Source organism: Rutidosis leptorrhynchoides, chromosome 4 (genome assembly GCF_046630445.1).
Source record: "Rutidosis leptorrhynchoides isolate AG116_Rl617_1_P2 chromosome 4, CSIRO_AGI_Rlap_v1, whole genome shotgun sequence".
Classification (NCBI taxonomy): domain Eukaryota; kingdom Viridiplantae; phylum Streptophyta; class Magnoliopsida; order Asterales; family Asteraceae; genus Rutidosis; species Rutidosis leptorrhynchoides.
This window is the reverse complement of record NC_092336.1, coordinates 445,871,693-445,887,589: the sequence shown is the minus strand read 5'-3', so window position 1 is coordinate 445,887,589 and position 15,897 is coordinate 445,871,693. Positions and strand designations below refer to the sequence as shown.

Below are 15,897 nucleotides of genomic sequence, written 5' to 3'. Positions count from 1 at the left end.
AGTCGCGGGGTTTCAAATTTCAGATCAGGTTGCTTCGTTTGACAGGTTCAACGTAATTTTATTTATATATATTTTTTTTATTTTTCTGTTTTTAATTTAATTAAAATATTTATATAATTTAAATAAAACTTATATTTTAAAAACTAGAATAGAAATAAAAATATGTTACAATTTTATAAATAAAAATCTTAAAACTAGATTTATATATAAATTTTTTTTCGGTTTTTGATTTTATGTTTTAAATAAAAACAAAATATTTAAATAAAACTTATATTTTTATAAAATAAAAATAAAGAAACTTTTTAAAACTTAAATATTTAACAAACTCTTAAAAATATTTATATTTTTGTTTTTCTTTTTATATTTTTGAATATTTAAAACGTATTTTTACAAAAGCGTATTTTTATAAAAGTAAACTAAAAATAAAAAAAAAATCTTTTTTTATATATTTATTAGCGTTGCGCTTCCGGCTTTTAAGCTAGATTGTCCCCGGCAGCGGCGCCAAAAATACTTGATGGTTAAAGCTAAGGGGTATAAAATACTATTAAATTTTACTAGGAAATACTATTAAATACGATACAATTTTACACAAGATATTTATTTATTTAGAGAATGGATATACTTAAACCTTGCTACAACACTTATAGGCAGTGTATCTAATCGTACAGTAGTGTAGTTTTTAGTAAGTCCGGTTCGTTCCACAGGGAAAATCTTTTAATCAAAGCTTAACGCTATATTAGTTTAATTTATAAAAATACAAATATATATATAAGTAATATTATTATTATAAAGGGGGGTTTTTACCGTTTAATGACCGGTTTGTCAATTTTAAAACTTTAGTCGCAGTTAAAACCAAATGTAAAATATTAAATAAATAAAAGACTTAATTTAAAGCGTAAAGTAAATAACGATAATGAAATTGCGAATAATAAAAGTGCGATAAAATAAACTTGCGATAAATAAAATGTGCAATTAAATACAATAACAATAAAAGTGCGATAATTAGAAGTGCAATTAAATATAAAATAAAGGAAATTAAATATGAAATAAAAGAATTATGCTTATTTAAACTTCCGTAATCATGATGTTTGACGTGTTGATTTTAGTTTTATGCCCATGGGTTAATTGTCCTTTGTCCTGGATTATTTAATATGTCCGTCTGGATTTTGTCCATAACAGTCCATCAGTCATAAATATAAAGTGCGAGTGTCCTCGTCAAATTATCCTTATACCCAAAGTTAAATATTCCAACTAATTGGGAACTTAAACTGTAACAAGGTTTTATTACTTTGTTTAATAATTACACCAGGATGTCGACTGAGTGTAACCCAAGGTTTTAATACTTTGTTATCAATTATGCCAAGTGTCCTTGTACATAATTTAACCCCTGTTTTAATAATTCTAGTGGCTATTAATCCATTCCCGTGTCCGGTTAAATGAACTATTATTCGTACATATAAATACCCCGCCCATCGTGTCCGATCGAGTGTAAATGGTTATTTATAGGGATGCCCAATTGTAAATCTTTATATTAACATTAACAAACTATCATTTAGTTAAACAAATATAAAGCCCATTAATAGTCCATAGTCTAATTTCCACAAGTGTCGTTCTTTTATCCAAACCCCAATTATGGTACAAAGCCCAATTAACCAATTTTAGTAATTAGCCTAACATCATGATTACTTCGGATTAAATAAGCATAATAATAACTTAGCTACGAGACATTAATGTAAAAAGGTTGAACATAACTTACAATGATTAAAAATAGCGTAGCGTTACACAGACAGAATTTTGACTTACACCCTTATAACATTAGCTAACATACCCTTATTATTAGGATTTAAAATTAAAATTAAAATTAAAATTAAAATATAAATTATATATATATATATTTACGTATATATTGAGAGAGAGATAGATTATGAATATTAAAAATCGTCGAACTGCGTTGGCTTTTATAGGAATTTGAGTCCAGGTGAACTCCGCGAGTCGCGTAATTTTTTGCCTTCAAACTCCGCAACTCGCGGAGTTTGAAATTACAGCTCACCCAGCTTTGGCTCTTTGTTTGCCGACGGATTTTTAATATAATATAATATATAAATAATTTTAAGAATTATTTAAATATTATATTATATTTATGTGCATAGTTGACTCGTAATTTTTAGTCCGTTGCGTCGAGCGTTGAGAGTTTACTCATGTCCCGGTTCCGGATTTTCGAACGTCCTTGCGTACAATTTAATATCTTGTACTTTGCGTTTTGAATCTTGTACTCTTGTAATTTCGAGACGTTTCTTATCAATAATTGGAACCACTTTGATTGTATTTTGTACTTTTGAGCTTTTTGGACCTTTGCATCTTCAATTCGTCGAATCTATCTTTTGTCTTCACCTTTTATTATTTAAACGAATATCACTTTTAAATAGAACAATTGCAACTAAAAGCTTGTCTTTCTTGAGGAATAATGCTATGAAATATATGTTCGTTTTTAGCATTATCAGCATGTTTTTCTTCGCTCATACCGACTTGTTGGGCGAAGGGCGTGCGCACCTCGCGCAATGCCATTCTATGCGTCAATCTGATCATCTCCAAGACTCCAGACCTCGATCAGGGGGAGCAGGAGTTGTTCAATTTATATAAGGACGCCACGCTCGAGATGTGTCCTTACGGTGAGGTGATGCTGAAACTTTGCAACGTTCAGCATTATTGGCCGTAGAACGACATGGTGCCATTGATCCTATGCGACGGAAGGGGTATGCTCTTCGTGCCTTAACGTCTTTAAATTTGTAAGTGTTCTTTTCGTACAAATTTTCTAACCCCGTATAATCTTTTGCAGAGATGGAGTTTAACAGAGTTCTCCGCCGCCCCAATCTTGAAGGTATATCCTTCAAGAGATTTCCCAAGGCAAATCTTCCAGAAAGCCATCCTTTGAAGGAAGGAGACGTTGCAGCTGGGTCTTCCACTAACGTTGTCAGTGACGCGGCAACAACTCAACATACAACCGGCTGAACTCCCGTTACCAATCCCGATCCTATTTTCGTTGTTGTTCCCCAAGTTCAACTGGAGCAGCAACAACAGCAGAAACGCCACCGCTCTCCCCCCAAAGTGACCGTCCCGACTGGCTGTTACAAAAAGAAGAAAATGGTGCGAGAAGTTGCTGAAAGCAATTTAAAGAATTTTGAGGAGATTCCCAGCAAAGGTGGGTATTTTGAAAATCTCGATAACAACCCCGCTACGTCACCAGAATCTCAATGGGAGAAACTAATCAAGTTTGTTATTTCTCCAGGGTTACGCTTGGGAGTCCCCGTCGTCAACCTTCAAGATTCCTATGACGCCCAGGAAAAGGCGTCGGAGAAAGATAAACTGAAGCTCTCTGGTTCCGGCGGCGCGTCCGGTCAACATTTCACTTCCTTAGAGGAACCCTATTCTCCTGGCTTTGGGAAGCAGCCTACTTTCAGCCATGTGGAGACCATGTGGAACATTTCTCACAGTGACGCATTGTCGTAATACGAGTACCTACAACAGATCTGCCCCCCGATGCTCTATGATACAATCCGACGGATGCCCGAGAGTGCCACCCGCCGTGCCAGAGTACATCACATCTATGAAGGGTTGGCACTGACCCTTGACGAGATTCAACGGACCATTGAACTGGATCAACGCGCGCATCGCGCAGACACCAATGGTAAGGAGCTGAACGTTGAAATTGTCAAGGTTAGGGAGGAGCTGGAGCGGGTTAAGAAAACCGTTGCCGAGGCGGAGGGGCAGAAACAGCAGGCCTCAAGGGAGGCGCAAAAGGCTATCAAATAAATGGTCTTGCGCGCCAAGAAAGAGCAAACTGCACTGAAGGATCTGGAGGCACCGCATAAAGAGCTGGCGGAGGAAAAAGCCAGCAAATATCTCCTTGCCACCGAGAACCAAGAGCTGTCTGCTGCCAATCGAAAGGCGGCGGACGATTTTCAAGAGCTTTTCACCCTCATCCCCTCCATTTTTTCCAAGGCTCTTAAGGCACCGGAGGTGAAGCGTTTCGACGCTACAAAAAAGGTGCAATGTGTCGACGCGTACACCATATTGATGGAACATGTTGAAATAGCGGAACCAATTCTGGAGACGATCTGAGAGATAGAGGATAGGGACGCTTATGATCTGCATGACGCGACGGTCAATGCTTGCGCGACGATTAAGGTACCATTTATTGAGCAGATTGGGTCGACGCCGGACCTTGATTTCGCAAAAGTGAAGAGGATGATCCCGTAGTTGTAGGGATTTTTGTAATATTGTAATTTTATTTCATATGTAATAGACTTGCAATATTAATGAAATATTGTTTCTTTATGATACTTGTATCTTGCTTACTTTGTTAAGTGTTCAGAACTTGATCGAAGGTATTAAAACATGTGTGTATGTACGCTCCGTCGTTACGGTAGCGTAACATTTTTCAAGGTGACACTTGATGATTGTCGACAGTGCATTCATCTACTTAATGCTGGGATTAATGCGACAGATTCGAAATTCGGAGGCATCCCGTTCCGAGGCCTAGGCGTACCTCCAATACGCCTGGCGTCGCCAATGCCGTCCAAAGATTAGATGATGTCTTTGTTCATGGCATAAGTAACATGTGAATGAACTTACATTTATAACGTCGAAGCGCAACCATAATAGTTACACAATACATTGAAAATGAAAAATGAGCAACGCATTGAATTGAAATAACTGAAACAAAGAAGTTTAATGCGCGACGAGCTTACATTTGTGGTGATCAATCACAAACTTAGGTAAAATGAAAAACGTTTTTTAACAATGAAAAATTTCAAAAAACTTAGACGTAAAACTTCTTTAAATTGGTTGTGTGCCAGGTACGCGACACAAATTTGCCATCATGCGTCTTCAAATTGTATGCTCCGTTCCCCAAAGCTTCTGTAATCACATACGGGCCTTCCTAGTTGGGTCCCAATTTTCCAGTATCTTCGACCCGGCTAGTATTTTTATTACGCCACACGAAATCATCGGGACGGAAAGTACGTTCCCTTACACGTTGATTATAGTACTTGGAAATTTTCTGTTTGTTAGACGCTTCTCTGATAGCGGCGATATCACGCCTTTCCTCCAATAAGTCCAAATTTTCCTTCAAGTTAATAACGTTGGACTCATCATTGAACTCCATCACGCGTTGGGTAGGAACGGCAATTTTTGCCGGTATTACCGCTTCGGAGCTGTAAACAAGGCTGAACGGCGTTTCTCTGTTGCTTCCTTTGGGTGTGGTTCGGAATGTCCATAAGACTTGCGGAAGCTCATCCGCCCAACCCTTCCTATACGTGTCCAACCTTGCCCGTATCCCGACAACAATGTCCCTGTTGGTAGGGGTGTTCATAATATCCGAATCCGAATCCACAATCCGAATTATCCGAAAATCCGATCCGAAAATATCCGAAAAATCAGATATCCGGATTTTCGGATATCCGAAATTCGGATATCCGGATTTTCGGGTTCGGATATCGGATGGAATTTTCAAAATTTTCGGATATTCGGATACCCGAATATCCGAAATTAAATAAACTTATTTTTTTATTTACAGTATATGTTTTGATATTTATCTATTTATTTTATACTTTTATAGGGAGTTCTCCATTTTGGGTCTGCTAAAGAGATGCTTACTCTAGATCTAAAAGGTAATGAACCTCCATTGTCTCACAGAGTCACCACCTTCATCTTCATTCTTCATCCTCTTCATTCTTCATCCTCTTCATCTCATCCTCATCCTTTATCTACTCGTTTTTATCTTTGTTTTTAATTCAAATTAATCTTCATCTATTCAAGGTCTCTAGATCTAGATCTATATTACAATGCATTTTATTTGCCAAATTTAAGACGTACTCAATTAAGCCATGTATACGGATTTAACAAGTTGTTTATTTAAAGTTTAATTTTGTTACTCCATGATTTGTTACAATTAATTTTGTTACTGATTTGTAGTGCTTGTGTTATGTGTTATTTTGAGGCATGATAATATTATTCTTTTATGTTCAAGATTATTCTTTAGTTCTTATGATGCTTACAGTTTTTGAACTTTTTTGCAACTCAATTTAGTGGTTAATAATCTATAATTTGATCTTTGATCTTATATATAATAATACAGGTGGTTTTTTCTCTGTTTTAAAATTAAATCCATACCCTTTACCACTCACAGGTGTATATTAAAATGGTGAAAGAAAAATACTCCGTATTATGGAGTAGCAAATTGAAAAAATATTGAGAACTTGAGATAATGATTTGTTCATTGAAGTATTGGATCCAGTGAAATTTGTTAATAGCATATTCGGATATTTGGATAATCCGATATCCGAATCCGAAATTTTGGATATCCAAAATTTCGGATTCGGATATCGGATGACCAAATTCTGTAACACCGGCCATTTTTTTTTTCAAAAAACACAGCGGAAGACTTTATTAGCAAACACCCTATAAGTCGCGTCATTACCTTAATCTGAGTAATTAAGTTTAAGTTTACACAACGGTGATACGTTATTACAAAACATGATTTATACAAAAGTCCACATCAGAGTTGGGTTGTCAAACATGTCTTCTGCATCAATACTCATCCCGAGAAGCAGTACCTAAACCTGCAAGGGGGAAATATGTGGGGGATTAGCTCACCGTTAAGTGAATGGAATCTATCTAACAGATATAGCTTAAGCCACACACAAGCTATATACTAACAACAACACTTGCTAACTACCAACTAGCATACAATAAGACAATACGAGGATCGGCGGCTTGTACGAGCACACGACTCCTAGCTGATCGGACTTGAGTCTACCGATAGTCCCTGCTACTCAATTCACAGTATAGTTATCCAGATGCAGGGGATGCATCATTCACACTATACTCCACAATCAGTAGCCTATGGACCCAACCTCCCCTAGGCACGGTTGACCTCATACGGACTCTAAGCTCTCCTAGGCACGGTTTTGAGTCCCCAGTCTCCCTAAGCCCGACTGGTGCCATTCACACAGTGTACACATAAATCACATACCACATCAGGCATACTATATTATTCTAACATGGCAATTTCTACACTATGCATGGTAAAAGAGTCAACCACAGTAGCATGATATGCTACTTAAACTCTATTCGGAGATAGACCCACTCACCAATTACCAGCAACTGCTCAGTTATTATTTCTGAACTTCCTCCTTGTCCTTATAACCTGAGAACAACACAAACAAAGTTAATATACATATTCAATAAATAATATAATCATTTCATACGATTAACTAGGTCATAACACCATATATTCATAATTTTATGAATCTACATCATGACTCCACTCAATAATGGCATACAGGTGCGTGCAAAACACGACATACACACTAAAACTCCTTTTCTGACCCAAAAACAGTTTGATCTAGTTTCTTAAAAGTTCACCATTGAAAAGTATTCTTTATTACGATTCTAACGATAGTTTATTCATCAAAAACGGAGTTACGTTTTGAAAGTTACGCTCGTTTCAATTTCATAAAAGGTACTGTAGCAAATAGTGGTGCTGTAGCAACTCGGTACTGTAGCAATAGTGACACTGTAGCAACTCGGAAATGTAGCAAATAGTGACACTATAGCAACTCGGGCACTGTAGCACTCGGTACGGTAGCAAATAGTGACAATGTAGCAAATAACGAACACTGTAGCAAATAGTGACACTGTAGCAACTCGGTACTGTAGCAAATAGTGACACTGTAGCAACTCGGGCACTGTAGCAACTCGGATACTGTAGAAAAATACTGTAGCAACTGGTTTCGAACACATTCGCTGATTTCGTGATTTTTTCCCCAAAAACTCGATTTTTGAGCGATTTTGATCAAATTTTAAGCACATGGAAGCTACTAAACATACATATAACCTATTTCTAACATCTATTGATGTTTTTATACATCAAACAACTAGATTTGAGCTAATTTCTATCAAAAACCCATTTAACACAAAAACCCAATTAGAGCAAGAATCAAAGCATGAATCTATGAAACACTTACCTTGTGAGGATCACAATGACACAAGGAACGTTTTGACACCAAAATCAAGCTTCAATTCGAGATCAAATGATTTAGGGTTTGAGATGATGAGGAAGAAGAGAGTACGGGGTGTTTGGTGAAGATTCTAGAGAGATGGAGAAATTGGTAACAAAAGCAGCTCACTACACTTATTTGGGGTTAAAATCCCATACCCCATCACACACGGGTATTTACCAGTTATTTAAAATCTTTCGCACAAGATTAGGTAGCCCAAATGAGGTCCAAATAAAATAAACAAACCTGTTCTGGGACCCTTGTCACAAACTGGTCACAACACAATTATAATAAAACACTAATAAAATAATTAAAATAAAAGCACTTAAGACTAAGCACAAACCCTAAGGGCAAAATAGGCAACTTACAACTAGCTCGGGTTTCAGTCTGTTACAAATCCACCCCCTTAAGAAGATTCCGTCCTCGGAATCTGATCTTGGTCAAACAAATGAGGGTAGCGTTTTCTCATCAACTCTTCCGTTTCCCACGTAAGATTAGAACCCAAACTGTGTTTCCACTCAATCAACACCATCGAAATCTCTTTCTTTCTCAGCTTAGTCACCTTTTGGTCAACCACACGGACCGGCTCTTCCACCAATTTCTTATTCAAATCGACCCTTAAATCTTCTAAGGAAGAAGTTGTGTTTCATCGTCGACTTTACACTTACGAAGATAACACACTTTGAATGTATTATGAATACCGGCTAACTCTGACGGAAGATCTAACACCACAGTCTGATCATTCAACACTTCACTGATCGGAAACGGACCAATAAATCTCGGTGCTAACTTACCACGTTTACCGAATCTGATAACCCCTTTTCACGGCGAAACTTTCAGATACACTCATTCACCCACATTAAAGGTTACTGGACGTCTACGCGGATCAGCATACATTTTCTGCCTATCTCTAGCGGCTTTCAACTTTTCTCTCGCAATTGCAACTTTTTCGGCTGTCATTTGAACAATTTCGGGACCTGCAAACTGTTTCTCCCCGGATTCTAACCAACAAGTCGGAGTTCTGCAACGACGACCGTATAACATTTCATAGGGCGGCATCCCTATACTCGAATGATATGAATTATTATACGCGAATTCGACCAACGGCAAATGTGTATCCCACGAACCACCGTATTCTAACACACAAGCCCTTAACATATCCTCCAAAGTCTGTATCGTTCTTTCACTCTGTCCGTCTGTCTGAGGATGATAAGCTGTACTTAAATTCACACGTGTACCCAGATTCTGTTAAAGACTATTCCAAAAATTTGACACAAATCTGGAATCTCTGTCTGAAATGATCGATAACGGCACACCATGACGACTAACTATTTCTTTCACATACAATTCGGCTAACTCACTTAACGAAGCTGTCTCACGAGTAGCAAGAAAATGAGCACTTTTAGTTAGACGATCCACTATTACCCAAATCATATCATGTCTTTTCTGAGTTCGAGGTAATTTGGTCACAAAATCCATCGTTATATGTTCCCATTTCCACTCTGGAATCTGTAACTGGCGTAACGAACCATAAGGTTTCTGATGTTCTGCCTTCACTTGAGCACATATATGACACTTTTCGACATAATGGGCGATATCTATTTTCATTGTTGGCCACCAATACACTGTTTTCAAATCATGATACATCTTATTACTACCCGGATGTACTGTCAATCTGGATTTGTGAGCTTCCGTCATGATTAAATCCCTCAAATCTCCAAGCTTAGGCACCCAAACACGATTGTTTAAGGTCTTTAGTCTACATGAGTCATCAATTAAGTCCACTTTTCGTTTGGTCATTTGTTCATATTTAATATGTTCGTCCTCTAAAGCACAGGCCTGAATGGTTTTTAAGCTGTTAATCAAATCTAAAGTTATATTCAAACGAAGAAATTTCACATTTTCACTTGACTTTTTACGACTTAGCGCATCTGCAACCACATTTGCCTTACCCGGATGGTATTAAATTTCACAATCGTAATCTTTGATCAACTCTTGCCATCGTCTCTGACGCATATTCAATTCTTTCTGTGAGAAGATATACTGCAAACTCTTATGATCTGTACATATAACACAATGGGTTCCATACAAATAGTGTCTCCACAGTTTCAAAGCAAACACTACTACAGCCATTTCAAGATCATGCACTGGATAATTCTTCTCATGAACTTTCAACTGTAGCGAGGCGTAAGCGATTACTTTATCTCTTTGCATTAATACACAACCCAACCCAGCAAATGACGCATCACAGTATACCACGAAGTCGTCTGAACCTTCTGGTAAAGCTAATACTGGTGCCTGACACAGTAGCTGTTTCAAAATCTGAAAAGCCTTTTCCTGTTCATCAGTCCATCGAAAGGCTACATCTTTACGAGTCAACTTAGTCAACGGACCCGCTATTTTCGAGAAATCCTTGATAAATCTGTGATAATAACCGGCTAATCCCAGAAAACTCTTAATCTCGGTCGGAGCCTTCAGAGAATTCCAATTCATTACCGCTTCTATCTTTGTCGGATCAACTTTTATACCCTCGGCACAAATCACATGACTCAAAAACTGCACTTCACGTAACCAAAATTCACATTTTGAAAATTTTGCAAATAGTTGTTCACGTTTCAACATGTTCAAAACCTGTCTCAGATGTTCAGCATGTTCACTTTCAGTCTTTGAATACACTAGTATATCATCTATAAACACAATCACAAACTTATCTAAGAACGGGCGACACACTCTATTCATTAGATCCATGAAGATTGCTGGCGCATTCGTCAACCCAAACGGCATGACAAGAAATTCATAATGACCATACCTTGTTCTGAACGCTGTTTTCGGTATATCTGATTCAGCAACACGAACCTGATGATATCCGGATCATAAGTCTATCTTAGAAAAGAATGAAGCACCCTGTAACTGATCGAACAAATCATCTATTCGAGGTAATGGATACTTATTCTTCACTGTTCTTTTGTTCAATTCACGATAATCAATACACATACGCATTATCTTTCTTTTTAACAAACAATACCGGAGCACCCCACGGTGAAGAACTCGGTCGAATAAAACCACGATCTAATAACTCTTGAATATGTGACATCATTTCACGAATTTCAGACGGCGCTAATTGGTATGGAGCTTTAGCAACTGGAGTTGTTCCAGGAACTAACTCAATCTTATATTCGACTTCCCTTACCGGCGGCAGACCTGGTAACTCATCTGGGAACACTTCGGAAAATTCTGATACTACCGGAATATCAGCCACTGTTTTCTTTTCTTTCTTCGCATCAATTACATATGCAAGAAATGATTTACAACCCTTTCCTATCGACTTTTTCGCTTTCATCATGGTTATCAATGGAAAATTATACCCGCTCCGCTCCCCTCGGGCCACAACACGGGTTCCATCGGTCGGACGAAAGGTAATCATTTTCCTATCACACTTAATATTAGCCCTAAGCGAGCTCAACCAATACATTCCTAGTACTACATCAAAGCTAAGAATAGGTAACACTAAACAAGTCACCGAGAAATACTTCCCTTCGATCTCTATACAAACCCCAGTCACATAGGTTGTGACGGGTGTGGTCTTACCATCGGCTACTTCTACACTAACCGGCTTGGGTAACACAGTAGCTGGTAAATTCAACTTAGCACAGAAATCTAGGGACATAAAACACCTATTGGCACCACAATCAAACAATACGCGAGCAGGTATTGAGTTGATTAGAAACATACCGGTGATCACTTCGTCGGTTGCCACAACATTCTCAATCGACATCTGAAAAGCTCTAGCCTCTGCTGTTGAAGGGTTCTTCCTCTTCTGCCCACTCTAGGCAGTTGACCCTCTAGCTGATGCTGAACGCGCCCCTGACCCTGCCCCAAAACTACCACTCTTCGACGGACAACTAACTGCACGATGCCCTGGTTTGTGACAACTCCAACACACACTATTTGGATACGGACATGCTGAGGACTCATGTCCAACAACACCACAATTTAAGCATCTTCTTGTAGCCTCAGAACACTGACCATTATGAGAAGATCGACACGTGTGACACCAATTCCCTTTACCTGATCCAGAACTACTCTGACCACTTTTACCCTTCGGTTTAAACCCACTAGACTTCTTGGATTTAGATCCTGATTGACCGGATACTTGCCCACCTTCATTACCAAACATTCTGTTTCTGGCAGCCTGAACATCACTTTCTACCATCTTACCAATCACAACCGCTTGAGACAACTACGTAGCCGTTCTAACAAAAGTTCGATACTCTGGCAGAATTATATTAACAAAATGCTGAATACGAAATGCTTCATCTGGCACCCATTATTGTACAAACCTCAGTTTATCCATAAACTTCTCTACTACCTCGTCGATCGTCATTTGAGGTGTCATCTTCATTTCAAGTAACTCAGTCTTGATTCGGTTCATATCAAACGGATTACAATATTGTTCACACACCTTCCCATGAAACTGCTCCCAAGTGATCATACTCACTTGTTCTTTCGGTATACTGGAAATCAAGGAATCCCACCAAATCATAGCCCTACCTTTCAACAGTCGACTAGCATATGTTACTTTCAGCTCGGGTTCACACTGACACGCTTCAAATACCCTTTCAATTTCTCGTAACCAATTGAGAGTTACAGTCGGATCAGTACTTCCAGAGAACTCGGAGGGTTTGCAATCACGGAAGTTCTTATAAGTACATCTTTTGGGTGGTTGCATGTAAGGTTTTTGAAACATTTGCATTTGGTATGGGTTCATCATCATGGGATTTTGGTAAGTAAAAGTGTTTTGTGGTGGCATATAGTATTGGTTAGGTATTTGATTCTGAAACTGATTCTGGTGCACATTAGGTATTGTTTGGGATTGCGCGGTTGGGAATCCAGGTGGTGTATCATCATTTCCAGAATGCCTCGCTAATTCAAGCTCATTAATTTTGTCTTCAGCCTCTTTTAGCTTACTTTCTAACTGAAGGATGTAACTACTCTGATCATCATCAGACTCAACACCTTCTTCTGGTGCTCTGAATGTTCCGGGGTTGGATGGGCCAGTTGTGTTTCTATCAGCCATACCTGTGCTACAAAACAGCTCACACAAAAGCTTAGTGGATAACAGTTAGTTCAATCACAACTAACACACGTATATCCTATATTCACTTAGCCCCCACTCCCACAGACATGTTTGACTTGCCTCAAGGTTTAGGAACAAAATACGCACACGTACTTGCTGCCAAACCATGCTCTGATACTAACTTGTAACACCGGCCATTTTTTTTAAAAACACAGCGGAAGACTTTATTAGCAAACACCCTATAAGTCGCGTCATTACCTTAATATGAGTAATTAAGTTTAAGTTTACACAACGGTGTTACGTTATTACAAAACATGATTTATACAAAAGTCCACATCAGAGTTGGGTTGTCAAACATGTCTTCTGCATCAATACTCATCCCGACAAGCAGTACCTAAACCTGCAAGGGGGAAATATGTGGGGGATTAGCGCACCGCTAAGTGAATGGAATCTATCTAACAGATATAGCTTAAGCCACACACAAGCTATATACTAACAACAACACTTGCTAACTACCAACTAGCATACAATAAGACAATACGAGGATCGGCGGCTTGTATGAGCACACGACTCCTAGTTGATCGGACTTGAGTCTACCGATAGTCCCTGCTACTCAATTCACAGTATAGTTATCCAGATGCAGGGGATGCATCATTCACACTATACTTCACAATCAGTAGCCTATGGACCTAACCTCCCCTAGGCACGGTTGACCTCATACGGACTCTAACCTCTCCTAGGCACGGTTTCGAGTCCCCAATCTCCCTAAGCCCGAGTGGTGCCATTCACACAGTGTACACATAAATCACATACCACATCAGACATACTATATTATTCTAACATGACAATTTCTACACTATGCATGGTAAAAGAGTCAATCACAGTAGCATGATATGCTACTTAAACTCTATCCGGAGATAGACCCACTCACCAATTACCAGCAACTGCTCAGTTATTATTTCTGAACTTCCTCCTTGTCCTTATAACCTGAGAACAACACAAACAAAGTTAATATACATATTCAATAAATAATATAATCATTTCATACGATTAACTAGGTCATAACACCATATATTCATAATTTTATGAATCTACATCATGACTCCACTCAATAATGGCATACAGGTGCGTGCAAAACACGACATACACACTAAAACTCCTTTTCCGACCCAAAAACAGTTTGATCTAGTTTCTTAAAAGTTCACCATTGAAAATCATTCTTTATTACGATTCTAACGATAGTTTATTCATCAAAAACGGAGTTACGTTTTGAAAGTTACGCCCGTTTCAATTTCATAAAAGGTACTGTAGCAAATAGTGGTACTGTAGCAACTCGGTACTGTAGCAAATAGTGACACTGTAGCAACTCGGCACTGTAGCAAATAGTGACACTATAGCAACTCGGGCACTGTAGCACTCGGCACGGTAGCAAATAGTGACACTGTAGCAAATACCGAACACTGTAGCAAATAGTGACACTGTAGCAACTCGGTACTGTAGCAAATAGTGACACTGTAGCAACTCGGGCACTGTAGCAACTCGGATACTGTAGCAAAATACTGTAGCAACTGGTTTCGAACACATTCGCTGATTTCGTGATTTTTTCCCCAAAAACTCGATTTTTGAGCGATTTTGATCAAATTTTAAGCACATGGAAGCTACTAAACATACATATAACCTATTTCTAACATCTATTGATGTTTTTATACATCAAACAACTAGATTTGAGCTAATTTCTATCAAAAACCCATTTAACACAAAAACCCAATTAGAGCAAGAATCAAAGCATGAATCTATGAAACACTTACCTTGTGAGGATCACAATGACACAAGGAACGTTTTGACACCAAAATCAAGCTTCAATTCAAGATCAAATGATTTAGGGTTTGAGATGATAAGGAAGAAGAGAGTACGGAGTGTTTGGTGAAGATTCTAGAGAGATGGAGAAATTGGTAACAAAAGCAGCTCACTACACTTATTTGGAGTTAAAATCCCATACCCCATCACACACGGGTATTTACCAGTTATTTAAAATCTTTCGCACAAGATTAGGTAGCCCAAATGAGGTCCAAATAAAATAAACAAACCTGTTCTGGGACCCTTGTCACAAACTGGTCACAACACAATTATAATAAAACACTAATAAAATAATTAAAATAAAAGCACTTAAGACTAAGCACAAACCCTAAGGGCAAAATAGGCAACTTACAACTAGCCCGGGTTTCAGTCTGTTACAAATTCACTATCTGAATTTTCGAATATCCGAATATTTGGATATCCGGTTTTGAACACCCCTACCTGTTGGTAACTTCAACTTGCCCATTTGCCTGCGGGTGAGCGACAGAACTAAAGGTCTGTTTAATATTTAACCCGTTACACCATGATCGAAACGGATCATGAGCGAACTGTTTGTCGTTGTCACTTACGATTTCATGTGGTATTCCGAAATGACACACAATTTCCTCCCAAAAAAAGTTCACAATCTGTTTACCCGTTATGCTTTTCAAAGGTTTGGCTTCAACCCACTTGGTGAAGAAGTCAATCGCAACAACCAAGTGCTTTTCGTCCGGGAAGGGTCCTACCAAATCAATTGCCCATTGTAGAAAGGCCAATGTGACGACCCAGAAATTTCCGACCAAATTTAAACCTAACCTTTATATGTTTCCGACACGATAAGCAGAATTTGTAATGTTGAATCTCAAAAAGTTTGGAACTACATTCATGTAATCAATTACCCTTTGACCGTGTTCGACGATTCAC

General features: G+C 38.3%; 1 protein-coding gene across 1 annotated transcript; it reads right to left on the bottom strand.

Annotated features, from left to right (window-relative positions):
- Nucleotides 1–4,939: 4,939 nt before the first annotated feature.
- Nucleotides 4,940–5,371, bottom strand: LOC139842152 (uncharacterized). The gene has a single exon (XM_071832325.1). The coding sequence runs from the start codon at nucleotides 5,369–5,371 to the stop codon at nucleotides 4,940–4,942; it is 432 nt and encodes a 143-aa protein (XP_071688426.1).
- Nucleotides 5,372–15,897: the final 10,526 nt, after the last annotated feature.